Source organism: Heteronotia binoei, chromosome 2 (genome assembly GCF_032191835.1).
Source record: "Heteronotia binoei isolate CCM8104 ecotype False Entrance Well chromosome 2, APGP_CSIRO_Hbin_v1, whole genome shotgun sequence".
Taxonomy (NCBI): domain Eukaryota; kingdom Metazoa; phylum Chordata; class Lepidosauria; order Squamata; family Gekkonidae; genus Heteronotia; species Heteronotia binoei.
In genome coordinates, this window is record NC_083224.1 from 75,978,567 (window position 1) to 76,006,387 (window position 27,821).

Consider the following 27,821-nt stretch of genomic DNA (forward strand, 5'->3'; position numbering starts at 1 on the left):
TGCAGATATTTTAAACAGTTTGTGATAGTAACAATCTGAGGAAGATTCTTCAGTTTGGGGTTGAGAATTGAAACATAGAGCAGATCTGTTAGCAATGTATGCTGACATCCTTCAGCAGATTTGGAGAGAAGAAAATGTGTCTCTTTGCCGCTTGACAGCTTGAACAGTTCCCTGCCACACTGGACTTGCTGACTTGGGAATTCTGGCTTATTATGAACATTCTTTATTATCTTAGCTGTATTGAACAGCTGTATCTTCAGCTGTGGACCAGTCTAATGTTATGGTTTGATTTTTATGTTATACCTAATCCTCTGTTTTTGTACCATATAGTAGAAGCAATATTCTATTGTTCGTATATTGTTTATGATGCTTGCATTTTTTCTAGTATTTCAGTTCAATGGCACCTTTAAGACCAACAATATTTAATTCTGGGTATAAGCTTTTGTGTGCATGCACACACTTAAGAAATGTGCATGCACATGAAAACTCATACCCAGAATTAAATTCTGTTGATCTTAAAGGTGCTACTGGACTCAAAGTTTGTTCTGTTGCTTCAGTTCAACATGACTCTCTCCTAAATCTGAAGAGTATTTGAGTTTCATGCCAGAGGTGATGAGCTTCCCGCAAGCATTCAGTTGCGGCTTCATTAGGGACATACCCTAATCCTGAGTTCACTACTCATTTCAAGAGGAAAGAATAACATTCTTTTGTCTGTTATACAGGCAGGGCCTTTTTCTTTAGAAAAGGCCCAGCAGAATCTCATTTGCATATTAGGCCACACCCCTTGATACCAAGCCAGCCAGAACTGCATACCTGTGCATTTTAAAAAGCCCTGTAGGTTTGCTAGGGACATAGCTGTAGGACAAGAAGAGCTCCTGCACTTCAGACTTGAACACTGTATGTTTGCTCCCCAAGCTTACACAGCTTGCCATCTTACACAGAGTTAAGGAAACTGAGCATCCTCAATTCTTCTTAGGCTCGTTGTAGATGCATGCTTGGAGCTCTTGCAATAACCCTGAATACTTGAGAGTAAGCCCCCTAAAAATAAGCATATTATAAGCATATAAAATAAGCATAATATATATACACACACACATATATTGGCCACAGTGTGACACAGAGTGTTGGACTGGATGGGCCATTGGCCTGATCCAACATGGCTTCTCTTATGTTCTTATATTAAAGGCAAAGGTAAGGTTGTAAGATCTCTTTTTACAGTCCACTTTAACTTCAACCAGTAATTTGGCAAGTGAAGAATCTCCAAAAACAGGCAACTAAAGACTAATAAAATTTTATTTCAGCACAAGTGTTAATGTGCTTTAGATGCAACGAGTGAATCCTCCCTGCAGTGCTTTATGTTTGTTGTTTTCTTCAAGTCATAGCTGACTCATGGTGGCCATCCCTTAGGGTTTTTTCAAAGTAACCTTCAGAGGTGATTAGGGGAGGTTTTGTTAAAATAGTCTTATAGTGGCACAAAACCCAGAACCCCATGTTCAATACAGGGGCCACAACACATGAAAACTGTTTCCCTTTGGGAAAATCCTTCACGTCGTTTCACTGCGCTATGGCGACTGGAGAAACAGATTTACAAAAGCGGGGCGCATTATTGTTGAAATCTCTTACAGGGAAGCGTACAGGTCCATTAACTCCAACGGTGAATCCAACGCCGAGAAAAGCACTTTATTCGCCGGCCTACTCACTTTTGCCAGTTTAAGCCGTCATTAAAGCCTCTACACCTGGAGAAAGCAGCCTCGGCAGCGAATATAAGAATACTGCCTTTGCGCATCTCCTCCTGTGGACCTTTCTGGTAGATGACAAACCGCCCCCCCCCCCCATTCGGAAGAGCCGAATGGTAGCACCCATCATAACACTCCTTACCTCGCGCTCGAGACCTGTGCGTAGGATCCTCCCATCAAGGGTGTAAACTGCGTGATGGTTGGCGGTTATGACGCTCAGCGGCTGTCAATTAAGACGGCGGTTTGAAACCAGCCCGGGAGCGCGTGCGACTTCTTGATGTCTATTACTTCGGTGGTTTCTTAGGGAAACGGGAGCTGGTTTCCTACTCTCTGAGTGGAGAGTGGTAGAAAACGAGCAATTTTTTGTTTTTCTTTTGGCCTAAAGCAAGCCAATAGTAGGAATGCAAAGGAAGCAAGATACCCTTCGGTGAGTATATGTGATGCCAAAAGAAAACGGCGCAGTGCGCATGTGTAGTTAAGAGCGAAAAAAAAAAAAAGAGAGGAGGGATTTGCTGCCTCTTCAGGCTTTCCTTTCCAGTTTGTTGTCAGGACCTCGTGGCGCAACGGTAGCGCGTCTGACTCCAGATCAGAAGGCTGCGTGTTCGAATCACGTCGGGGTCAGTGATTCCCCGCTGAAAACGGGGATTTATTTTACACCGTATGTGAAATAACAAGTATACATGATTTACTTGCTCTTTCTGAACATGGTCAGGGTTCCCCCGTGAAACACTCGGGAGGAAAGCTGCTAAGATAACCATCTATAGCCAGACTGCTTAGATATTTGCTTCAAAAAATTTCTAGTAAAGGTTTTCAGAGAACGAAGTTCCTCTAAAGTTTGGGAAGAAAGAGTCCCGTTTGTAGTCTCATGAGAAATAATTGGTCATATGGAAAATTCCGAAAGAGAAAGGTAGAGACCAAAAGGGAGAGGGCCGTTTACTGAGGTAAATGTCTCTTCTTACAAAAAGGAGGAAGGCGCGTACAGGGCTTGTGTCAAAGGTTTGTTGTTTGAAACCTAGTCGCCCACGGAGGTGATCCGATGACCCCATACAGTACCTGTGTGACTTTATTTTGAACCAAAAACCAGACTTATGAATAAAAACGTCATTAAATTTTTTCAGTGAGAAAATCCTACCACATGGAGGTTTGGTTTTGCCTACTTCTCTAAATGTTAAAGGGGGCAAAGTGGGTTTGTAATCTTGGTTCTTTGGGGGAGGGTTAGAGCAAGGAGAGTCGGAAGCGATAGACCAGCCCCCCTCCCCCAACACTTTTTTGAGACCGGGCTTCTTTGGAATTCTAACACAGCGTGATAAACAGCCACAAAATGGCTGCTGAGGGAGGTGGAGTGACCGTGAAGATGAAGAAAACAAAGAGGTTTTTATATCCTGCTTTTTTCAACTTTAAGGAGGCTCAAAGTGGCTTACAATTGCATTCCCTTTCCTATAACAGGCATTTTATGAGGTAAGCAGAAATGAGAGTTCGGAGAGAACTGTGACAGGCCCAAGGTCACCCAGCAGGCTTCATGTGGAGGAGTGGAAAATGAAATCCACTCTTAATTAGTACATCGCACTGTCTCTCCTTGAGCTGGGGGAGCTGCCAAAGCATGTTTTCTACAAACCTGCACAGCCAATCATATCTCCACTGGCCAGTCAGAAGACTTGCTGCGCAAAAACTCCACCTTTCTGCAGACAATTGAGATTTGTTAGTGGGCACCATGGTGTCCACAGTAGGGTTGCCAGATCCAATTCAAGAAATATTTGGGGATGGAGCCAGGAGCAAGGTTGTGACAAGCACAATTGAATTCCAAAGGGAGTTTGGCCTTCACATTTAAAGGGACCAAATGCTTTTTAAATGCCTTCTCTCCACGGGGAAATAATGAAGGATAGGGGCACCTTTTGGGGCTTACAGAATTGGACCTCCCTTGGTCCAATGTTTTTGAAATTCAGAAGGTGTTTTGAGGAGAAGGCAATGGATGCTATGCTGAAAATTTGGTGCCTATTTCAAAAAAATGGTCCCCTCCCCCAGAGCCCCCGATACCCACTGATCAGTTCTCCATCATACCCTATGGGAATCGATCTCCATAGGGAACAATGGAGTGCCCAGCAGACATTTCCTTCTTCCCCCTGCTTTCTAATGACCTTGAAGTGGGGGAGGACCTCCAAACCAGGGGATCCCCTGCCCCCACCCGGGGATCAGCAACCCTAGCCCACAGGCATCTCCACTTGGAGACCCATACACCTGCCTATATATTTGTCCACTCTTTTTCAGAGGCTCAACTTTTGTGTTTGTTTTCATACTTAATTTTGACAAAATGGGTGTGCTGCTGGTGGGATGGTTTAATCCAGGAATTAGGAAGTTTCCTGTTCTGGATGGGATTTTACTCCCTCTAAAGGAGCAGGTTTGTAGCCTGGGGTTTTGCTGCTGGATCCATGCCTCCTATTGGATAAAGAAGCTGCAGCCCTTTGGGGCAGGAAAGCTCTTGCCAGTGTAGCACGTGCCCTGGTAAATGATTAGATTACTGAAATGCACTGTGCATAGGGTTGCTCTTGAAAACTGTTTGGAAGCTACAGTTGATACAGAATGCTGGGGCCAGAATATTGACTGGAGAGTGTCTTAGGGATCATAAAGCTCCAGTCTTGTTCCACCTGTACTGTCTCCCAGTTTGCTTCTGGCCAATTCAAAGAACTGATACTAAGTTTTAAAGCCCTAAACAAATTAGGGCCAGCATACTTTAAGGACTGCCTACTCTCCATATGAATTTACCCAACCATTATCATCTGCAGAGGCCCTGCTTTGGGTGGCCTTGCCATCTAAGACTAGACAGCTGGCACCTGGAGAAAAGGCCTTTGGGGTATTTTCAATGTTTTTCTTTAAATGTCACAACTGTAAATGATAACATTTTAATAATAATACATTATCAAAGAGTTCAGTGTTTTAATAAAGTTAATATGCAGACAAGCTGGCAGTCCAGCCTATTATGACTCTATGAAAAGTTTTGTCCCAAGTAATATACTTTCCTCTGTTCGCTACAAAATTTGTTTTCTGCCTTCAACTTTTCTTTTTCTTACTTTTCAGATGGAAAAAAATAAAGATATATGTGCTATGATAGCATAGGGGTAGTTTGCAACACTTTCTTATGTATTGGGTATACTTGCATTTTTCTTATAGAAAATAATAATAATAATTTTTAATTTACATTCCGCCCTCCCTGCCGAAGCAGGCTCAGGGCGGCTTACATAGCATAAATACATCATTACAGTAATACAACAATAAAATTCATAGCATTTAAAAGTACAATTACATTTAAAACAGCATTTAAACTAATAATTTAAAACCACAATATGATATGGTGCTACAGTCTTGGTATATGCATATAAACATAGTTTTCATGGCGATGATACAATGGTTCCACCTTAAAAGGCCAGTTGGAAGAGGATGGTCTTGCAGGCCCGACAGAATTGATTAAGGCTCCGCAGGGCCCACACCTCTTCTGGTAGCTGGTTCCACCAGTGGGGTGCTGTAATCGAGAAGACCCGCTCCCTTGTCGCTTTTAGTTTGGCCTCCTTTGGCCCGGGGAATTTCAGCAGATTTTGTGAACTAGATCTCAATACTCTCTGGGGAACATATGGGGAGAGATGGCCCCTAAGGTAGGCAGGTCCTCGGCCATATAGGGCTTTAAAGGTAATAACCAGCACCTTGTAACGAACTCGGTACACAATTGGCAGCCAGTGCAGTTCCCATAGCTTAGGCTGTATATGTTCCCGCCTAGGGAGTTCCATTAACAGCCTGGCTGCCGCGTTCTGCACTAGCTGCAGTTTCCAGATTCGGCACAGGGGCAGCCCCATGTAGAGGGCATTACAGTAGTCTAACCTCGAGGTGACTGTTGCATGGATCACTGTTGCCAGGTCATCACGCTCCAGGAAGGGAGCCAACTGCCTCGCCCGCCTAAGATGAAAAAAGGCGGATTTAGCAGTGGCTGCTATCTGGGCTTCCATTGTCAGAGAAGACTCCAGTAGCACCCCCAGGCTCCTGACCCTGCGCACTGCTTTCAGTGGCGCACCATCAAAAGCTGGTAGACCGCCACAGACCGCCACAGCCCAGGCAAATGACCTCTGTCTTTGCTGGATTCAACTTCAACCCACTCAGCCTAAGCCAACCTGCCACGGCTTGCAACGCCAGGTCCAGATTTTCAGGGACATCGTCAGTCCGGCCGTCCATCAATAGATAGAGCTGGGTGTCATCAGTGTACTGGTGGCACCCAGCCCATATCTCCAGGCAATCTGGGCAAGGGGGCGCATGTAGATGTTAAATAACATCGGGGAGAGGACTGCCCCCTGAGGCACCCCACAATTAAGTAGGTGTCTCTGGGATAGTTCTCCCCCAATCGCCACCCTTTGTCCCCGACCATCAAGGAAAGAGGAAAGCCACTGCAAGGCCAGCCCCTGAATCCCTGCGTCGGCTAGGTGGCGGGTCAGTAACTGGTGGTTGACCATATCGAACGCAGCCGACAGGTCTAACAACAACAGTACCACCGAACCACCTCGATCCAGATGCCGCTGGAGATCATCCATGAGGGCGACGAGAACTGTCTCCATCTCATGGCCTGGGCAGAAGCCGGACTAGTATGGATCTAGGATGGAAGCATCATCCAGAAAACTCTGCAACTGCAACGCCACTGCCCTCTCAATAATTTTGCCCAAAAAGGGCAAATTTGAGACCGGCCGGTAATGTGCCAATTCAGTCGGATCTGATGTAATCTTTTTCAGTAGGGGGAGGACCACAGCCTCTTTAAGAGGTGTTGGAAAAAGGCCCTCCGAGAGGGATCTATTTACGATGTCCCCTATAGGACATCTTAGCTCCCTCTAGCAAGCTTTAATTAGCCAGCAGGGGCATGGGTCCAGATCACAGGTTGTCGGACATACAGTAGAGAGAATTCTGTCAACTTCCTCCAAGCTGAGTGTGTTGAAGCGATCCAGGGTCAAACCAGAAGACAGGCACGGGGCCTCGAGTTCACAAACTGTATCCAGTGTGGCGGAGAAGTCATGGCAGAGTGACATGACCTTGTCTGCAAAAAAATTCGCAAAAGCCTCACAGCCTATCTCTAATTCCTTAACATTTGGCCTGCCTTGGGGCAGTGTTGTGAGATTCTGAATTGTCCTAAACAATTGTGCCAGGCGCGAATTTGCAGATGCAATCTTAGCCACAAAGTACATTTTTTTGTGGCTTTGACTGCCATCTCATAGGACCTCATAAACTCTCTATAAGATGTTCTAGTCGCTTCGTCCTGAGTATGCCGCCATTGCCTCTCTAGCCGTCTGAGTCCTCGTTTCAGCTGGCGCAGCTCCGGGGTGTACTACGGGGCCACCTTAACGCGGGGTCGCAGAGGGCGTCGAGGTGCGATCTCATAGATGACTCTGGAGAGCCAGCCATGCCAGGTATCAACTAGATCATCGAGAGAATCACCAGGGGGCCAGGGATCCCGTAGAGCCATTTGGAACCACTCTGGGTCCATCTGACTCCGCGGGCGAGCCATAATAAGATCGTTGCCTAAATGGGTTTGGAGTGGAGCATCCACACAAGCCTTGAGGGCAAAGTAGTCCAACCATGGCACTGCTTCTGCAGTTATATCGTCCACCATAACCCTGGCCGCAAAGATCAAGTTTAACATGTGCCCCGCCTGGTGAGTGGGGGATGTAACAAACTGAGAGAGTCCTAGTGTCGCCATGGATGACATCGCCTGGCGAGAGGCTGCATCACCAGCATGGACACTGAAATCACCCAGGATCACAAGCCTTGGGTACTCCAATGCCCAGCCTGTTACAGCCTTGATCAGGGATGGTAAGGCATTGGCTGGTGTGTTAGGCAGACGGTACACCAGCCAAATTGCCAACCCCTCTCCAACCTCCCACGCCAGACCAGCCACATTCAATACCACCGATCTCTGGGGTCGGGAGAGCCCTAAAGGAGTAAGCCTCTCGTATGAATAGGGCCACTCCCCCCGCCTGCTAGTCCGTGATTGGTGAAAGACTGAGTAGCCCGGGGGGGAGCCGTTTGTGAGAGAGCCACTGTGTCTCTTTCCTGTACCCAGGTCTCAGTCACGCAAGCCAGGTCCATGTCCTGCTCGAGTAAAAACTCTCGAAGGACGGTCTAATTGTTTATGGACCTGGCATTGCATAACACCAATGACGGAGGCGAGTCATTCAACCTGGCCCCTCTACCTGTCACCCTCGGGATGGGACTCAGACTGGAAGGCGATCGAGCGCTGTCTGGTCTCGGTCCTTCCCTTATATTGTCTGTTCCCACCGTCATACCTCCCCCTCCCCAGGAGCACTGGAATCCCTAGGCCAGTCATCTCCCACTGATCTCTACTTCTGTCGTAGCCACTACAGACGTACAACTCACACCCCACACTTGATTAGCTCCCCAATCCACTCCGCCCCTCCAGCTGCCAATTCTAAAGTTAATCAACCCAGTTAAAACCCTACCCACAATCTCCCTTTTAAATTAATTGACTAAAATACTTAATTTAATTCTAATGGCTAATTATTAATTATAAATCCCACCTTAACAATAAACCACCCTTAATTTATATATATCTGAAACCAATCAATCCAACTAAATCTCTATAAGTTAATTAACAAAACCCATAAGCAACTCAATTATAAACTGGCAGTTTGTAAATGGCTGGAGGTAGTTGTTGTCACAGAGTAAAGTGCTGTTGTGCATCTATAATGTAGATGTAAAGTTCTCCTCAAATTGCAGATTGTGTAAGAGCAGGGTCCCCAGTTTCTCAGGTGTAGTTGTGGGATAAAGTGCAGGGTTAAGTGCAGTGGTCGTACAGCAGGATGTAGAGCAAAATATAGGGCAATGTATAGAGCGAGCGAACGAAGGCCTGAGCCCAACAGTCCCCCCATGCAGCCTGGCAGGCCCGGGGGGGGGTGGAGACCCCCCCTCGTGTCCCCCCGCCATTCAGCAAGGCTCCAAAGCTCCGTTCGTGGAGTCGTCCGGCACTTAGGACAGCCATCATAGACCTCCGCTCCACCTTTGTGCTCGTCAATGCCCAGGGCGGTTGCCTCAAGTTCTCTTCCTCGCCCAAGCCAGAGGCACCACAGCTGCCGCTGATCACCCCCACCAGTGCTCCACTCCCGGCACCTGACCGCATCAGCGCCCAGTGCCCCGCTCGTCGTACAGGTCCCCCGACTCCACTTGGCTCCATCCAACTCCACTCGCTGCCCGGCCCCGCCCGGTCACACCTACATTCCAGACCACAGCCTCAGCAGCCCTCCACATCCACGCCAGGCCTCACTCGCCGAAAACGGTAGGGTAAAGATTGAACTTAACTGACGTTCTGTGGGACCCTCCGATGTTAAACTTTCGCTCTTCCCATAGTAAAAACGTAAGTTTTCAGTTTCAGTTTTTGCCGTTTGAAGCAGCTAAACAGACAGGTGGAAGCCTATGTTTCAGTAGCTCTAGCACCCGAGCTCCTGCCTCGTTGCCATCTTGATATGAAAATGAAGATATTTATTACTTCTAAATTCCCTAAATATGCCAAATAACACAATGTTAATGCTAAGTTATAAATGATGCATTTTATGTTTTTCAGTCAGTAAAAGAAGTTCAGGTTTTATTGGAAAGTATAAGTATTGTGTATATTTCAGTCCTCCCCCCCAACCCCCCCCCTTTCCCCCCCTTTCAAAATAAGGGGGGGGTGCTTCCCTCAAGTGGCTTTCTGGAAATTTTACATCTCTGCTGTAGGGGGTATCCATAAACTGGACCTCCAAAGTGACTAGGATTTTTCTGGAATGAGGGAGATAAATAGGTCTCTGTAATTTGAGACCCCTCTATCCTTCACATATGAAAGATCCATGCTAACTTCATATTGGTTTCTGGAGGCAATTCTTTAAGGCACTGACTGGCTTGGGGGATTGGAGTTCTATCCTGTCCAGCTCACCAGCTGAGATTTTCATCGCAAACCTTGCTCTGCTCTCCTGCCGCTGCAGAGGTGAGGTGGGTAGCAACCAGAGATAAACAACTGAAGGGGTCCATTATTTTTAGCTATTCTTACCATCTGCTTCTAGCCTGTTTTATAGATATCATTTTAGGCTATTGAATGTTGATTTAGATATCTGTTTATGACCATAGCTTTCTATGGCCTGTTTTAGTATTGCTAATTTTTAAGTTCTGTTTTATTATTTTATTGTATTGTTTTATTATGTGAACTGCCTTCAGTAGGTTTCAAGTTAGGGCATGTAGATTTTCTAAACAAATATAAGAGAAAGTACAGCCTGCTTCCTGACATTGGGGTCATGTTGGCTGTAGTTGGTAGTATCCCTGCACCCACTATAGCAGCCCGAGGTCTGGAGGAGTGTGCCATCAGATCATGTGGTGGGTTTCACTAGATGTAGTGGGGTAGAAATACTAAATACAGGGCTGCCGGGTGGACTCAGATTTGTGTCGGCCATAATGTTGAAAATATGACAGGTTGCTATTGCTAGGTTCTTTACTAGTCAATAGGCTCTTGGTATAGTCTACCTTAAACTTTTTTTAGAATGCTTATCTGGAATTTAGAAATTGTTGCTGTTAATTATCAATGGCTATTGTATGCATCATTTAATGTTTGTCTTTTTATGTCTGCTATAAATGGGTATAGATCTTAACACTGTTTGCTTGAGAGAACCATTAGTCATTTAGAAATTGTTCAAAGCCTGAGAATCCAAATACAGCAGTTCAGCTAATTTGTGTTTATTTCTAAAATACAAAAGCAGTTAGTGGAACATAATGCATTGAAATAGAGGAAACATTCCTAACTAGTGTTGTCTTCTATTACAGGCTGTACTATTAGACAAAATGGAGAAAGTTACTGTAGATGTGCTTGTAGAAAAGCAGAATGAAGGCTCCCCAAAGCAAGACTCCAAAGATGAAACTGACATTAAAGCACTGAATGACACTGAATTACGGGAACAGCTTTCTGAGTATGGAATCAGCCCTGGACCAATATTACGTATGCATCAAATATATGATGAGTAAATTTGGGAGATTTAAAGGCCAGCAGAATCCAGACTGTGGTTAGAGTAAGAAAATGCATATTGCCAGTAGCAGATAATTCGTTCAAGCATTCAAGTGATCCCAGTTTGAGGGGAGTACTTCTCAAACAAATTCATCTTCAAGCTAGTTGATTCTGGCTTGGAAGAGTGGTTGAAAGAGTTGTTAGAAATGACTGAAGATGCTTCTTACTTTGAGCAAAGTGTCCCAGCTGCTCAGGGACAGACTGATCATTTAATTACCAGGAAAGTTCCTGGTGGGCTGCTGCCAGCGAGGAGTAAGCAAGCCTCAGTAGCTCTGCCAGTACTGCAGAGGCCTTAGCTTGGACCATTCCACAGCAGCGATGATTGGTGTAAGCTTACTGGCCCACCTCCTTCAATCATATGGCATGAGGAGTCAGTGGCTGAGCTGACTTGGACCATTCCATTAGCTTGGACCATTCCACAGCAGCGATGATTGGTGTAAGCTTACTGGCCCACCTCCTTCAATCATATGGCATGAGGAGTCAGTGGCTGAGCTGACACATACCAATGGAGTTGCTAGTAGAATCTGAGCAGAGTTGCTTCTGCAGTGCTGATTTGCAGCGCCCTCTCTGTTTGGCTTGCTTTTGGGTCATTGTAACTTCTCAGTGTCCCCCTGTGATCTCGTGCAATGTCATGAGTGCTTTTGTGTAATCAGACTTGTCCTATCTAGTGGGCTTAGGTTTCAGCAAATTTTTAAACATACACTTTATATTCCACAAAATTCACAATTAAAATGCCTATGTTTAACAATGTACCAAAGCAAACAAAATTATGCTTGCTGCAGCTGAATTCTTACATGCCTGTTTCACATTTATTCCCCTTCTGCTAGTTGTGGAAAATAAGTTATATAGGCCACTGAAGCCTTATTCCATTGCCATTGGAAATTGTCCTTGACCAGTTTTTCCCTAGTACCTCTGCTGGTCTGCTCTATTCAAGCTCCTGTTGTCTTATCTAGGTTTTAAGAGCTATCTCAAAAAATGGGGGGAATAAAGGTTGAACTGTCCTCCGAAGGACCTCTACATTGATGCTGCTATAGATCTGTAAGTGGGAGATGACTAGAAGATGGGCTGAATCTGAGCCCCATAGTCTGCTTTTGCTCTCCTTTTTAGCTTATAAATTAGAACAAAACTGCTTCACTCTTTGGCCCTGCTATTTGCTCTTGCATAGTATTTTAAAAATACACAAAGAAGCCAAAAAAGCCAATCCCAAACAGGCACTGTAATACTTATCATAATTTGGTATTTCCTTTAGTCTTGTTCCTGCCTAAACATCTGACTCTTCCAAAGAAGTTGAAGAGTGAGAGCATTTTGTTTAACAACAACAAAAACCCTGCCCTGCCCTTCTTAATTTCAGAGCAGCATACAACATCACAAACTGAAGCGAACAGTGAAGAACAGTAAAGCAATAAAACATCATTAAGAGACAATCGCAGCTCAACAAAAACCCCAATGATTATCCAAGCAGTTTTATGGGATCCAACCAAATATGTATAATCTCTCTAGCATATAGAGCTGAATTAGTTTTATTCAGATAATATTAGCAAATATACCCAGTAAAAAGAAACATGTGTCTTGTGGCAGCTACAAGACTAACAAATTTTGACCAAGGCTGTTAGTGGTGAGGGACCCACATACCTTTGGGATCGCCTCTCTTAATATGCCCCGAGAAGAGCATTATGATCTTGGTAGTTCCTGGCCCAAGAAAGATCTAGCTGTCCTTGACCAGGGTCAGGGCTTTTTAAGTTCTGGCCCCTACCTGGTGGAACTTTCTGCCTAAGGACATCTGTGCCCTACGGGAGCTGCTGCTGTTCCATAGGGTTTGCAAGGCAAAGATGTTCCACCAGGCATTTGGTTGAGGATAGTGACAGCCTGGCACTCTTACATCCTGCTCTTTTCCTTCCACTACCTTACACCTCACTGAACCCGGGGCAAGCGGGTACTGGAACTTTATCTCCATCTGTACTGTTTTATTGTGGTTGCTGGAATTGCAAATGTCATTCTAATCTGGTATCGTAACAGTTCTTCTTCCATGGAGCTCAGGGCAATTTACAGTGTTCTCCCTTCACTTATACTGTCTTCACAATGACTCTGTGAGGTAGGTTAAGTTGAGAGAGTGACTGGCCCAACATCAAGTGAGTTTCTTGTAGGTCTGAACATAACCTACAAGGTCAAGTCTCAGAGTAGCTGATCCTATGGGGCCACAACTCAATAATTCCTGTACAAATTCTAATCAATCTCAGCCCTTCATTGCCAGGGAATTTGTACCGGATACTGTAAAAATCATCTTTATTGTTAATAACTTCTAGGCAGAATACACACTCTTGTGTGCTATTTCAAAATTGTTTCCATTAGAAGACAGAATGAATTTGTTCAATTTTATATCTTGCTTTGGACTGTACTTCCTTAGCACCATTATGGCAGCCAATCAGTGCATTTTCTGGTGAATGTTTTGAGGTGTTCAGGAAGCTAGATGTTGGCAGATGTATGGACTCCTTTCTGTTGAAAAAGGGGAAGGCAATTCCATCCCCTTCCTATTTCTAGATAGCTGCGGGGAGGGCTTTTTTGTGTAATCTGGATGGGGAACAGTTTGCCTTATGTTATTACAAAGGACTTGTCACTTGGAGAACTGAGTTCCTGGACTCCCATTTGAGAAATGTTGTTCTAACCATTGCAAGCCTTTACACCATGATCTGTTTGTTTTCAGCTTCTACAAGGGCCATTTATGAGAAAAAGTTGCTGCAGTTCATGAAGGGATGCCCAGCAGTAGCAGCTAGACAGAAGGGTGATGATTGTGTTTCTGATAACGGAAAAGATGAAGAACAAGGTAATGCTTGCAAATCTTTCACTAGATGTGCCACATGAACCAGGTCTGCTTCAAAGCATCCTCATCGGTGTTTTTGGGATTGCTTCTGAGTAAGTGAACTGCAGCCAAAGCCCTCATTCTTCCTGTCTATTGTGCAGCCCTCATCCAAAGATGTCATTTGGTTTTTAAGTTATTTTCTGCCTTCAGAGTTGATGTATTTAAAAAAAAAAATTGCCTGCATGCAGTTTGCCTTGCGTATGTATGCCTTTGGAGAGAAAAACTCATAAGTCTAACTTAATTGATTTCCAAGGGATTTGGTCTGTCCAAACCAAAGTTTCTCTTGTATTTGACTTGTCCCTGCAGTGCCATTTGCAAGATTGTAAATATGACCCTGCCCTCCTAGGATTGTAGGGAAACGGCAAGGGAAGGAAATATTTAGATATATCTGGCATAGTTGGCATTATGCAAGGCCAGAAACCTCTTTCCTCCACCTCCCTATGCTTAAGAGCATTGACAGAAGTTGTTTTTTCCATGGTGCAAAAAAGATATGTACACATCTCATATATTTTTAAGAGAAAAATGAAATGAAAGGGAACTGGCCTTGATGGACTAGGTTAGCCTGATCTCAGAAGTTAAGCACAGTCAGCCCTGGTTTGTATTTGGATGGGAAACCACCAAGGAAGTCCAGGGTCATGTGTGCAGAACCAGGCCATGGGAAACCACCTCTGAACATCTCTTGCCTTGAAAACCCTATGGGGTCACCCAAAATTGATTGCGACTTGATGGCACTTTCCACCACCACCAGTGAAAGCATAACATTGTGAGACAGTTGTCCTGGTGTAAGTGGACATTGAGGTTGTCTTCCTCTGTACATTCTAAAAAATGAGATTTCAAAGTGTAACTTCTGAAGCAGCTTTGTAACCATCGTCCATGGTTTTAATGAAAGCCTGGTGAACTGGTTGAGCAATTGCTTTGACCAGCATAGTTGTGGCATTTTAACAGCATATAAAATTTTAGTTTTTTTTATCTGGTCCAAATATGGCTTTTCTCCCAATGGTTAAATAAATGGAGATGAAACAATAATTTGATGACATTATGGCATTTCCCCTTATCTAAGTTGTAATCCTTGATGGTTTACATAGAGTCTGTTTTCTGCTTTTGAGCAGCCTTTGAAGTTGCTAAGGATAAAGCCAACAGTCTGGATAAAGCATCACTATTTAAGCTGGTTACTTGGTATGACAATTTTTGTTGCTGCAAAGAAAATAAAGATGTCATAAAATTGAGCTATTCAGTGTTTTGAAAAATCTGAAAGGAGTCCATTTGTAGTTGTCAGATTAGCAGATGCTCCTACAAAAATATTATTGCAAATATTTTCAGGATTATTTGGTAGAGTGTTATTCCATCCAAATTTGGGTTCTGAACACATCTGTCTGCTCTTTCATAATTCAGCTCAAATTAAAATTTCACATCCTTCAGCGTCATCCCAAATTTGGCTCTGTCAAGGGACTTGTGTAGATAAAGAAAACAATGTAGAATTCGGACATCTGTGTGGTGAAGGGCAAGACACTTGCTTATAAAATTTAACTGTATACCTGTCCCACACACCGGATCATATGAAGGCACTTCAGCATGAGATTTGGCATATGTGAAGGATTGAAGCCCTTTGGCAGGTTTATTAGTGGCAGGTGAAAAGTGCACTGTGGTATTGATTTAACATCTGTTGTTTTGTACCTACTAATCAGCATCTTCCTAGAGTATACATAGTGCTTAAAAGGAGGCTTAGCTTGAGGGTAAGGAATATGTTATTAGGTTTCATTATCTGATACCGTTTTACTCATATAGATAGATCGAGGGGGGCAGCTGTGTTGGTCTGAAGCAGTAGAACAAAATAGGAGTCATCCCATCCTATACACATTCTCAACTGTGGCACTTTAATTTAATTTATATTTGATAATTTTAATTGTTAATTAACTTAACCTGAATTGTATCTAACTATTTTAATTGTTTTAATGTATTGGTGGATTTTAGTGTAATCATGGTGTAAACCATGTCATGTGAGCCGCCCTGAGCCCGCTTCGGTGGGGGAGGGCGGGATATAAGAATAAAATTATTATTATTATTATTATTATTATTATTATTGGTACACCTTTAAGACCAACAAAGTTTTATTCAGAATGTAAGCTTTCGTATGCATGCATACTTCTCCAGATGAGGGGAGGGGATTAGCTGTTTATCTCATTACATATACTCAGCCCATTTTCACTATATATTTTAATGTTTTCTTTTTTTCTGATGGCAAACTAGAATGATGTTTATAATGTATAAAATGATTTTTATAATATATGTTACATGTTAAAAAGTAAATTTGGTGGACAAGAACATCACAAGGAAATACATGTCCTTCTGTTTTACCTAGACTTGTAGCAAGAGCAATTAACAGGCAACCTTTATTTCCTTTTATTGGTTTCCCACATAAATGCTATCCAGACCAGATGGTCTTCCAGTTTATTACACTATTTTGTCATTTGATCCTTTTGTATCAGTTTACACTCTTAACCCACCAGCTATATGTATTTCAGCTCACTGTTACCCCATCCCCTTGTCTGAAAAAATATGCATGCATACGAAAGCTTACTTTCTGAATAAAACTTTGTTGGTCTTAAAGGTGCTATTTGACTCCTACATTGTTTCACTCATAGTTAGACTGAGTCACCAAAGCCATTTCTGAGACTTCTGCAGCTATAGTACAAATATGTCTTGGCAGCAGCAGCAGAATGCTGGGTACCCCAGTCACTCTGCTCAGACCCACTAACCACATTTTCCTTGGTTCCCACTACCTATATCTTGCCTTGTCTTTGTGCGTAAGCCAGCGGGAAGGCACCGGACTCTTCCAGCACATTTCCTTGGGGAAGGATGGTGGCTCAGTGGTAGAGCATCTGCTTGGGAAGCAGAAGGTCCCAGATTCAATCCCTGGCATCTCCAAAAAAGGGTCCAGGCAAATAGGTGTGAAAAACCTCAGCTTGAGACCCTAGAGAAAGAGCCGCTGCCAATCTGAGAAGATAATACTGACTTTGATGGACCAAAGGTCTGATTCAGTATAAGGCAGCTTCATATCTTGCCGTCTTTGCCCATACAAGCCTCTCCATGTAGCTATCAAGGCTAATAGAAGAGACTTTCATGGACAGATGTTCAGAGGTGGCATATCTTTGAATATCAGATTCTCAGAACAGAACAGGAATGCTGTTGTTCTTACATCCTGCTTTTATGCTCACAGAGGAATGTGGCTGGCTGCTGTTGTAGACAGAATATTAGAGAGATACAAGTGACTTGAACCCAGACTGATCTCAAAGCAGAGGTGGTGTCTGAGCCATAAACATTTCTTCAAAAGCCCTAATTACTTCTGCTTCAATTCATTCCCTCTCCTAACCATCATTTACCTCTGAGTGCTGGTCCACCAGTGAAGTTTCTTTCAGTTAATTCCCCCCAATCAATTTTGCTTGCTCCCCAAATTAAACTTCTCTTCCAAAAATGCATCCCTTGTGTTGTGCATCTTTTCTTTAAAAACCCAGTTTTTCTCACTCATCCAGTTCTATGTTCCCTTTAATCTTAACTCATCAGCAGCCTTACCTTGTGGATTGATTTCTGAACATCTGTTTATTATCCAATCCTGACTCTAATATAAAAAGCCCAAGGAAGAAAGGTGCTGAAATTTAAAATATGTGCAGTGGCCTTATTAGCACCTACCTACCAGTTGCCATCTGGGGAAGGCAATGGCAAATCACCCCATAAAAAGTCTGCCAAGAAAATGTCGTGATGTAACATCACCCCATGGGTCGGTAATGACTTGGTGCTTGCACAGGGAACTACCTTTACTTTTTTAGCAGTATTCTATAGGGGCAAGCATGGAGCCTGTTGACCCTCTTTGTAAACTGTTGGTGGAACTCTGAACTACTCATGGAATGGCCACTGATTATTTGGTTCATGGTTGTGCATGGTTGTTGTTGCTTGTAGTGTTTAAGAAGGCTGTTGGATGAAGGGGAGTACCTTTCAGATGGCAGTTCTCGGCATTGTATATAAGTGTCTGTTCAGGCATGGCTGTGATACTTGCTTGAATTCTACCAGTTCTGACTTTATATATTAAGCACTGAATGTTTCTTTGCATACGTCTTGAGGTTTTCATACTGCATATACTGAGAATAAGTGCTTGGCTCAGCCATGAAGCTCACTGTGTGACATTGTGCCAGTCAGTCATCTCTGAGCCTGGTCTTTCTGACAGGGTTGCTGTGAAGATAAAGTGGGGAAGGAAGGGAAACCCCCTACCATTACCCTTGTACATAAAGTGGGATTAAAATAAACTGAGTAAGAACATTAGAGAAGCCATGCTGGATCAGGTCAATGGCCCATCCAGTCCAACACTCTGTCACACAGTGGGTAAAGAAACCAGGTGCCATCAGGAGATCCACTAGTGCGACCAGGATACTAGAAGCCCGCCCATCGTTGCCCTCCTAAGCACCAAAAATACAGAGCATCACTTCTCTATTAGAGTTCCATCTATACTCTGTGGCTAATAGCCACTGATAAACCTCTGCTCCATATGTTTATCCAATCCCCTCTTGAAGCGATCAATGCATGTAGCTGCCACCACCTCCTGTGGCAGTGAATTCCATGTGTTAATCACCCTTTGGGTGAAGAAGTACTTCCTTTTATCTGTTCTAACTCGACTGCTCAGCGATTTCATTGAGTGCCCATGAGTTCTGGTATTGTGAGAAAGGGAGAAAAGTGCTTCTTTCTCTACCTTCTCTGTCTTGCATAGTCTTGTAAACATCTATTATGTCACCCCTCAGTTAACGTTTCTCCACGCCAAAGAGCCCTAAGTTCTTTAACCTTTCTTCATAGGGAAAGTGTTTTAACCATTTAAACATTCTAGTTGCCCTTTTTTGGACCTTTTCCAGTGCTATAATATCTTTTTTGAGGTGTGGTGACCAGAATTGTACACCATGGTATACGCTGGTCAAATTGCTGCTGTATTGGTTCTTAAAGAATGTGTAATTTTTATATTAAATGGAATTGTGCTACTTCTTTGGCTCTGCTATACTGAAGAAGAGATTGGATTTATACCCCGCCCTTTACTACCCAGAAGAATCTCAGACTGGTTTATAATCTTCTTTCCCTTCCTTTCCACACAACAGACACCCTCTGAGGTAGGTGGGGCTGAGAGCTCTTTCCAGAACTGTTCTTGAGAGAGCAGCTCTTTCAAGAATTGTTACTGGCCCAAGGTCACTCTAGTGGTTGCATGTGGAAGACTGGGGAATCAAATCTATTTCTTCCAGATTAGAGTCTGCACACTTAACCACTACACCAACTGGCTCTCTATTGGAGGTAAAAGCAGGACATATGTTTTATAAATATATTTTCTTCCTTCAAACTGGGCACATGATTCCCTCTGCCTTCTCTACTTATTTGTTGAATATTTTTCCTTCTTATATCCAACCTTATTTTGGAAGGTATACCATAGGAGGTCAGATTACAGAATAGTTGGTATTGGGGAAATGTCTCAGCAGATGTTAATTAAAAATTACAGGATTTCCAGACAGGAAAATTAATTATCTATGATCTAGAAATATCAGCAGTTTTTCCTTGGGGTTAGAGATGGTTGATCCCTTATACATGTAAATGGCTTTGGATGCAAGCAAACAAGATATTGAGCAACCAAGAAAACAAATTTAGCGTCCAAAGAAATTCTATATGACTCATATTCCGATAGAAGAATCCTGAGGGCCAGGGCCATTTTAAAGTTCATAGTCCATACTTAAAGACTGAAATGAAATGCTTTTTCTTAGGTTTTGTCACAAATTCATGTGAGGATTTTCTTGTTTAATTAAGGAAACTTCTTTTGATTACTTAGTAGCAAGATTCCCATGACGTTTTCCTGCTCTGTGTTTTACCCTGCTGTATACCAGTCCCTGAATCAGTGAGCTGCTTAAGAATATAAGAAGAGACCTGCTGGATCAGACCAGTCGTTTGTCTAAGTTCAGCAGCCTGTTTCATACAGTGGTCAATCAGTTACTCTAGAGCAGGGTGTTGAACTCATTTATTATGAGGACTGGATTTGACATAAATGAGACCTTGTTGGGATGGACCATATGTGTCATGCCAGGTAGCACAGATATAAACTTTATAAAGGGCATAGACAAACACAATTACAGATTTTTTAAAACTTAAAATAAAACATGCTTCAAACATTAGCACGCTTGCAATATTTTAACAGTCTCTGGTAAATGACACCTCTTCCTCTGAATTATTGCATCAAAAACTGGAGACAATGTCTGAGCTGTAGCAATCTTGAGTACGCTGTTCAGGTGTTGTTCAGGTGTTCATCTGTAATCTGCAAACCTACTTTTGGTTTATTGACATTCATTACAGAAATCTCATGGTCAATGCTTTGATCCTAAGACCCAGAGGAAAATGTGAAATGGCTGGGCATTGTGAGCTTTTGTACATAAGTTGCTACATGTGCTGGTCAAGAACATGTGAAGGCACCATGGCACAGATTGAGGGCTATGTGTTTGTCTACAAAACTATAGTCTTCCCCTAAGAAATTACTACAGCTCCTATGAGGCAGTGTAAGAATAGAGAGACAGCAATGTATAGTGGACAGTATCAGCCTACTATCTGGGAAGTTTAAGTTCAACATATCCAAATCAATCAAAGGAAAATGTGAAAGAAAAATCAAAGGAAATGTATTGGGTAAACTTGGTCTTGACACATTCTCAGCTTAATCCTGGCTTGTTATTCCTCTTCTAAATAGTTCACATGGTTTCCTGCTGAGAAATAGTTGCTCATGAAGGCCCCTGGCATAACAAGCCAACAAAAAACTCTCTCACACACACTGTAGCAAAGCAAAAGCTCATGCCTTGAATAAAATATTGTTGGTAGAAGAAATAAAAAATGGTGACTGAAGGAAGCAGGTGAGGGAGAAGGAAGCAAGATGATGGCCAGTTGCTTGTGGGTCTGATTGGAGCCCTGTGGGGGCCAGATCAGGCCTGCGGGACAGATGTTTGACACTCCTGCTGTAGAGCATGGAGTTCCCTGGTGGGCTGTGTAATGTGGTATAGATCATTCAGTGTAAATTAAACTCCAGCTTTTCTGTTCTTACTCAGGAATAAACACAGAAGTAGTCCTTGAAACAAACCACCTCAAAGTGACAGCTGAATGTGCCTCTGGGGCTGATAATGTAAGTAACCCAAGGCATGAATATTTTATGGCTACAGCTAAATGCACAGAATCACAAGTGACTATAAACTGATATACTTTGTGTCAGAGTCATGACAAGTGAAGCAATTACTTCCAATCACATAATTAGAATGTGTTTCTTCTATTAATGTACCCGGGCACTAGGAAATCTGATGCAAAACAGTCTGCTTGGGTATTTAAGTATATGCCAGCTTTATTTACTGACAGAAAATGCAGAGGGAAATAGAGAGAATTATAATTGGAAATGCAGGAGATAGGTTCAGATAGGTTCAAATATTTCAAAAGAGGAACAGAATGAGATTCACATGCATACAATAGATCATTGCCCCATTATTCCTGACCTAAAGGAAGCACGTTCTTTGGAAGGGATCAAGATAGAATTTGATAATGAAACAACTTGCCAGGGAGGCCAGTTTTACTTTCTGATAAATACTGATCATGGCAAATTACCAGCATCAGCAGAATTCCCTAGATTTAGGCCATATCTAAGGTTTGTTCTTGGATTTTTATTGTAGGAAATTCCACAACCTCCTCAATAGTTCATGGCACTGCCCAGTGTTTTGCGGGGCTTTTTTTTTTTAAGAAAAAGCCCAGCAGGAACTCATTTGCATATTAGGCCACACACCCCTGACGTCACCATTGTTTCGCACAGGGCTTTTTTGTAGAAAAAGCCCAGCAGGAACTCATTTGCATATTAGGCCACACCGCCTGACACCAAGCCAGCCGGAACTGTGTTCTTGCTCAAAAAAAAGCCCTGGTGCTGGCATATGTACATTTAGAATGTACATTTAAGGCAAAGGTGTCCAGATGGTCAGAAGTTACCCAAGTGGCACATGGCAATTAAATGCATATGCCATTCTTTAAAGTACTACTCAGATTTCTTTAACAGACGTATTGTAATCTGTTGGCTCTTCTTCATAGTCTCTGTGAAAGCCATAGAAAAAGCTTCTTGTTACCAGAGTAAAAACCTCTCTGAAAAACTTCTGCTTGGCACTCCTTTGGCGGGGCAATCAAAAGAGCACAAGAGTGAATGGTGGCTGCCCTGTGCCTCAAGGCATGTGTATGAGGAAGAATTTTGCTTAGTGTGTGTTGGAAGGACGTAAACATAAATGTAATCTTGTCAAATTAAGCTCTAGTAAGGACCATGTTAGTTCTCTCTGTAGCTGCAGAACCCATATGTGCAACCAAACAGAAGACCTCTCAAAGAACAATACAGGTAAACCATTTATTTAAGTTGAGTTTGTGATCATTACTATGATCAATAATGAGAATATGGAACCCCACACACATAGTGGTTGCTATCTTCAGTTCCAATTGTGATTTTTACGATTCCTCTTTTATCTATAGAAATCTCACATTGATGTGGCAGAACGGCAGAAGAAACTCTTGTCACCTGATGTTGAATACAGTTTAGCCAAAATAGTGTCAGAGGCAAGTAACTGCTATTACATCTCTTTGGTTCAATTTAGCTATGTATCTTTAACTGGGTGGATTTTTTAAAAAGTGTTTTTTGAAGTATATGTTGTATTCCTTTTGCTGCTATATTTTTATGGCATATAACACTGAGTGACTGCTTCTTGACAAGATCAGCTTTTATTATTTCATGCTTTTAGATTTTGCTTTTCTGTCTCCTATGTTTGAAAATAATCTTAATATTTTATTCTTCCAAATTGCTGCCACACATATGCTTAAACCGGTGGTAAGTTTCCAGCTTTCTAAAATAAATTCCACTTTGTGATGTTGTTGTTGTTGTTTATTCAACTTGATTAACCACCCCATCTCAACTGGTGCCGGGCTCTGGGCAAAGTACAGCAATGGATAATAAATACATGCATTTAAAAACCAGTAAAAGCAATTCAGACCAAAACAAATTATAAACCCTGATGGCATCCTATTAATGTTCTTCCAATTAAGATTACTGGAGACTGCATCGGAGGTGGGGGGGATCCCCCTCCCCAAAGGGGAGGGAGAGGTGCCAACTTGGCAACCATCGCTGTCTTTAATCAAAAGCCTTGCAGAACATCTCTGTTTTACAGGCCCTGCAGAACTGTAAAAGATCTCACAGGGCCCTGATGTTCTCTTGGAGAGTTCCACCAGATTGGGGACTGAAAAAGTCTTGACCCTCATTGAGGACAGCTGGACTTCTTTAGGAGCAGGGATCACCAGCAAATTTCAACGAGTAGAACGTAATGCTCTTCCAGGGACATAGTGGAGGAGGCAGTCCCATGGATACATCAGTCCCAGACTACTCAAGGCTTTAAAAGTTATAGCCAAAACTTTGAATCTTTTTCCCCCCAAAGATTTTTATTGAAATTTTAGATAAGGAAACAACAAGAGCAGGGAAAGGGGATAAGAAAAGAAAATGTTACCATTACATTCTGCTTTAAACATTACTACAAAGCATTGTTCAAAAATCAATTACACTACTGTCAGAAGTAAGTTCACTTGCTCTTCAACCAGGATCTGTTAAATCATAACAAGTAAAAACAAAGTTCATAGATTTGGTTTCAACTTACAGTATCATAACAATCATAAAAAAGAAAAGAAAAAGAAAATTTTATCACATGCTATCCAGCCATACATATAAAGGATTTCAAAGAGTCTCTATCTCTTGTATCGATTTCTCTTTCAAAAGGGATGAAAGTTTATCCAGCTATCACAAAATTTTTTCCAATCAACTGTTGTTTAGTTGGTACATCAGTGTGCTTCCAAACTCTTGCTAACAAAAGTCTTGCAGCTGTAACAATATGCACCGCTAGGTATTTCACATATTTTGCGTAATCTTTTGAAAAAATACTCAGTAAAAATAGCTCAGGCTTAAATTGAATTTGCATATTCAACATATATTGTAACATTTCATGAACCATTCCCCAATATTTTTAACCCGGTCACATGACCACCACATATGATAAAATGAACCAACCTGGGTATTACACTTCCAGCATTTGTTAGAAACATTAACCTCATAGGCCATGGAACTTCTTTCAAAAATCTCACCTTCTCCCCACCAAGTTCAGCTTCTTTATCTCTTGTTTTTCTAAGGATTGCCTCTTTCGCCGATTTCCTTGTGAATCTGACATGCACTTCCCTTGGTAACAAATGCTTGCAAGCGAAGGCTGAGGGGATTCTATATGCTGCATCAATTTCTTGTTCTAATTGCAGAGGTTCTGTCTGCATAGCTTCTGCCAAAGCTCCGTTTACAATCTTAGAAAGATTTTCAGATTTGTCTTCTGGAATGTTCTGAAATCTCAACATATATGCCGCCCTATCCATTTCAAGCATCAGCAACCGATCTTCTGATAGTTCTGTTCTGGTAATTTTTGTTTAGTTTCCACTTTTTCAAGTTTTTGTGTGGTGGTTACCATCTTAGAATCTAACACTTTCAAGGCTTGGTTTGTTTCAGAAGTTTGTTTACTGTTCACTGCCAATTTCTTTTGAACGCCTTCCAATTGGTCACCTAGGTTGGCTACCTTATCAGTGAATTGACTTATGGCAGTCAGCAACTTTTTCAAGTTCTTTTATATCTTGAATGCCTGTCCCAAACTTAGCCAGCCCTGTGTTTAGGTCAGGAGACAGAGAATGGGTGGAGGTCACTCTTTTCTCTGTTTTGTCTCCCTTCATTTTGCTACCCAGTAGATATAATCAACCCAAAAGAACAAATACCCTTCTTCCTTTTAAATTATAAATCTTAAATATTACAAAGTAAAAAGGAGGGAAGGGGAGAGACAAATGAGATTGTTTAGAAACAAAATGTTCTAGTTAATATCAATAGTGTGACTACCACCGCAATGAAATTCTTGTACAGGCACCAAAAGCTAATGTTGATCAACCCAGGCAACACTGTCCCCTTTTTTGGGAGGGGATAGACTAAACACCAAATTTCCTTACTTCTAAAAGAAAATAGCTTTTAGACTGCGCAGAAAAATAATCCTTCCATTACCCAATACCAACAGCCTTTTAAAAGCAGATTAAGTTCAACCAAACCACTCTCACATTACAGCAAAAAATAACATCAAAATGTACCAACTTGAAGGAACTACAGACATAAACACATATGCACCAAATATACTGACTCAGATCATCAATCCATTTAAAGTTAATATTGTCTACTCAGACTGGCAGCAACTCTCCAGGATCCCAGGGAAGTCTTCTGATTGTGATAAAATCCAGCTCCAGTCTAAATTATAATCCAGCAGGTAGGAAAAACCGATGCAAAGAAAGGAAAAACCAAAGAGAAAGACCGGCTAAGAAGCCCAAACCTCTCTCCCACCCTTTCAGTTACAATTTTTTAAGTTCCAATCTATCACCTTTAAAAGTTCCCAAACATGACAGTAGAAACCAGGCACAAATAGGGAAACGATCTTGTAAATCCCTTTGGGAAACCAGTTAAAAGCCAATCTTCAGAGGGAGAATGACCGGCATTATGCCCAAATCAGCTCTCACCCAGTCCCAAACACACACACCCAGTCCCAAACAGCTTGTATTCCACCAGATAAGAAAAGACGCTACACAGATCTTACAACATAGAAAAAACTTACTTCTGAACTTGCTCACTGAAGAACTAAAGGTTCAAGATCAGCAGTTCCATTAAAGAGAAAGTTGATGAAATAAGAAAGTAGGTGGGCATTCACCTCTTAGTACCATCAAAATGGTGATCGCCACGGTAGAGTATCAGCAACAGGGCTAGAGAACCAGCCACCACCGATTTCCCAAGCTCCCATCAAGCTCTCTGCTGTCAGGAGACCCTTGCCTGGGTCGCCCTGGGGGCACAGCAATCGCAGCACCCCTCCTACTGCGGGATATGAGGGGCTGTCCGAGAGGAGCTCCGTGGACCGCTGCCATATGCGAGGCGCCAAAACCTGGAAGTCCCCAAAACCTTGAATCTGACTTGGTACTCAATCAGAAGCCAGTGTAGCTGACATAGATTGAATGTGTCCTGCCTGTGGTGTTCCCATTCTGAACCTGTCGGAGCTTCTGGGCAAGAATCAAGTGTAGGCCAGCACAGAGTGAGTTACAGTAGTCTAATCAGGGCTTAGCTCAGGCCCTGGCTAAGCCCTAGTGAGATAGGAGGGGGGCCAATTACTGGTCTTGGTGAAAATGAACTAATGCCACTTTGGCAATATGTACGACTTTTCAACAGAGGCCCATTTTAAGAAGTCTGCAGATGCAACAAAAGTCTGTGTAATTTTGGGGTCCCATTATACAAAACATGACTCAGCTTGGCAAGTTCTCCCAACCCAACTCATATTTCACATCTGACCAGGACTCACCTTTGAAAAGGATGGAGACGATGTTTCCAGTTTCTGTGCAACGCCGTTGGACGCATTTTGCAACTCCAGCTGTGAGTGTGACCCGAACCAGGCGTTCTTGGGGAGTCTCCGAGGCTTCAAAAACCTTACAGAGCTCAGGTTGTAGAGCACTGCTAGCAGGGGGTGTGAGGGGAGGACAAGGGGAGGCGTGAAAGGTCTCCTGAACTCCCTTTTACCCTAAAGCCCTGAACGCCGCGGGAGCCTTAATGGCGTTCTAGTTGCTGCTGCCAGAATGTGGAGGAGGGAGAGAGCCTCGGGAAGTGAAACAATGGTAAGAAGACTTGTAAACTCCAGAAAACAAAACAAAAAGAACTGCTAAACTGCATACAACTACACACTCCCCTGTTACTTTTACAAACATCAGGAAGAAAGGATCAGTTGGCAGCTGTAAACAATAACAGTGAAGCTCAGAAACTGACCTACTTCCTTAAATGCCGGTGGGGGAGACGATGGGTGAGGTGCTATTTAAGAATTGGAGAAGTGTTATTAGGCTCTATCCCACGTTTATAAAAAGAAGGGGACATAAACAGGGCTAATTTCCTTTGAGATTGTGGCTTTGTTTGGACAGGATATATTTTTTTAGTTTGGTCCGTTCCTTATATCTTCTAGTTTGGAAACACTGAGAGAACTTTTTTTTCCCCACGGATGTGTTAAATAGCTGTTATTCCTTGAAAGGACTCTGGATACTTGGACACTGAGTGGAAAGAAATATTATTTTTTTTCTTATTCCCTGCAATATTGGAGCACTGGTTTGCTGGGCTTCTGGAAACATAGAGAGAGGGGCCAATTCTTGTTGGTTTGGCCCACTTTTCCTATTTTTTAGTGTGGTCTTTCTTTTTTTTCTTCTTTCTTCTTTTTTTTGGAATTTATATATTGGGTTTGGACTTTTCTCCTTGATCCTAACATTGGAATATTAAATTGCTGGAGTGTTAGAAGTGCTAAGAAAGACACTGAACTTCTGAAGTGGCATTTAGGTCCATTGACACTCTGTGAAAAAATTATTGGTCATTGAGTAAAAAAGCAGAAAAGAAGAATTGTTAATGGTTGGACAGATGATGTGCTCAAGAAAATTTGTTTGTTAAATTAATACTTGAAATCCAAAGCATAAAATAACTTTAGTGTGAGTGAAGGAGTGGGTGAAGGAGTGAGTGACGTGAAGGAGAGCATGTGCAAAAGTGAGTGAAGGAATGAGCGAAGGAGTGAATGTAGGTGCAAGTGAAAGCGTGAAGGCTTCCTGCTGAACTGCCATATGGAAGATTGATTTGTTGAGATCTATGGTAGAACTTAATCCTATATAGCTTTATTACTATTAGTAGTAGTAGTTTTAAAGTACATTTTGTAGGATATAATTGTCTTTGCTGCTTACATTAATATCAGTTGAAACTTTATTTTTTAAACTGCCATAAAATTGTTTCTAAATTTAATAGGGTGACAAATATAAAGCATAAATTGAGATTAAAATTAATGGTGCTGTATGTAGTTTCAAAGGTAGCAAGATTTCATGTTTGATAGGGTAATTTGGATTGGAGTTAAATTTAATTAAAATATTGGCTAAAAAGGAGCTAAAAAATGTTAAAGCAAACTAAAATTGTACCATCACCTGGAGCACCAAAATCTGTGGGGATGGCCTTATCTCAAGATGTGTTAAAAGAATTGCA

At 42.4% G+C, this 27,821-nt stretch overlaps 1 protein-coding gene and 1 non-coding gene across 4 annotated transcripts in view; both read left to right on the forward strand.

Moving 5' to 3' along the window:
* The first annotated feature begins 1,896 nt into the window (after positions 1-1,896).
* Positions 1,897-27,821, forward strand: part of LEMD1 (LEM domain containing 1) — a 61,614-nt gene continuing 35,689 nt past the window's right edge. The window contains exons 1-5 of one of the 3 annotated variants that reach the window (XM_060231315.1): positions 1,897-2,163; positions 10,563-10,734; positions 13,502-13,621; positions 20,761-20,834; positions 22,202-22,285. In XM_060231315.1, the coding sequence (XP_060087298.1) occupies positions 10,581-10,734; positions 13,502-13,621; positions 20,761-20,834; positions 22,202-22,285 (432 nt within the window). In that variant the 5' untranslated portion in view covers positions 1,897-2,163; positions 10,563-10,580. Of the gene's footprint in view, positions 2,164-2,207; positions 2,395-10,562; positions 10,735-13,501; positions 13,622-20,760; positions 20,835-22,201; positions 22,286-27,821 lie in introns of those variants that run through there. The other 2 variants (XM_060231316.1, XM_060231314.1) reach the window with 2 other exon arrangements.
* On the forward strand, positions 2,286-2,357 carry TRNAW-CCA (transfer RNA tryptophan (anticodon CCA)). Its single transcript has one exon. It is a non-coding gene; the product is annotated as a tRNA-Trp (tRNA).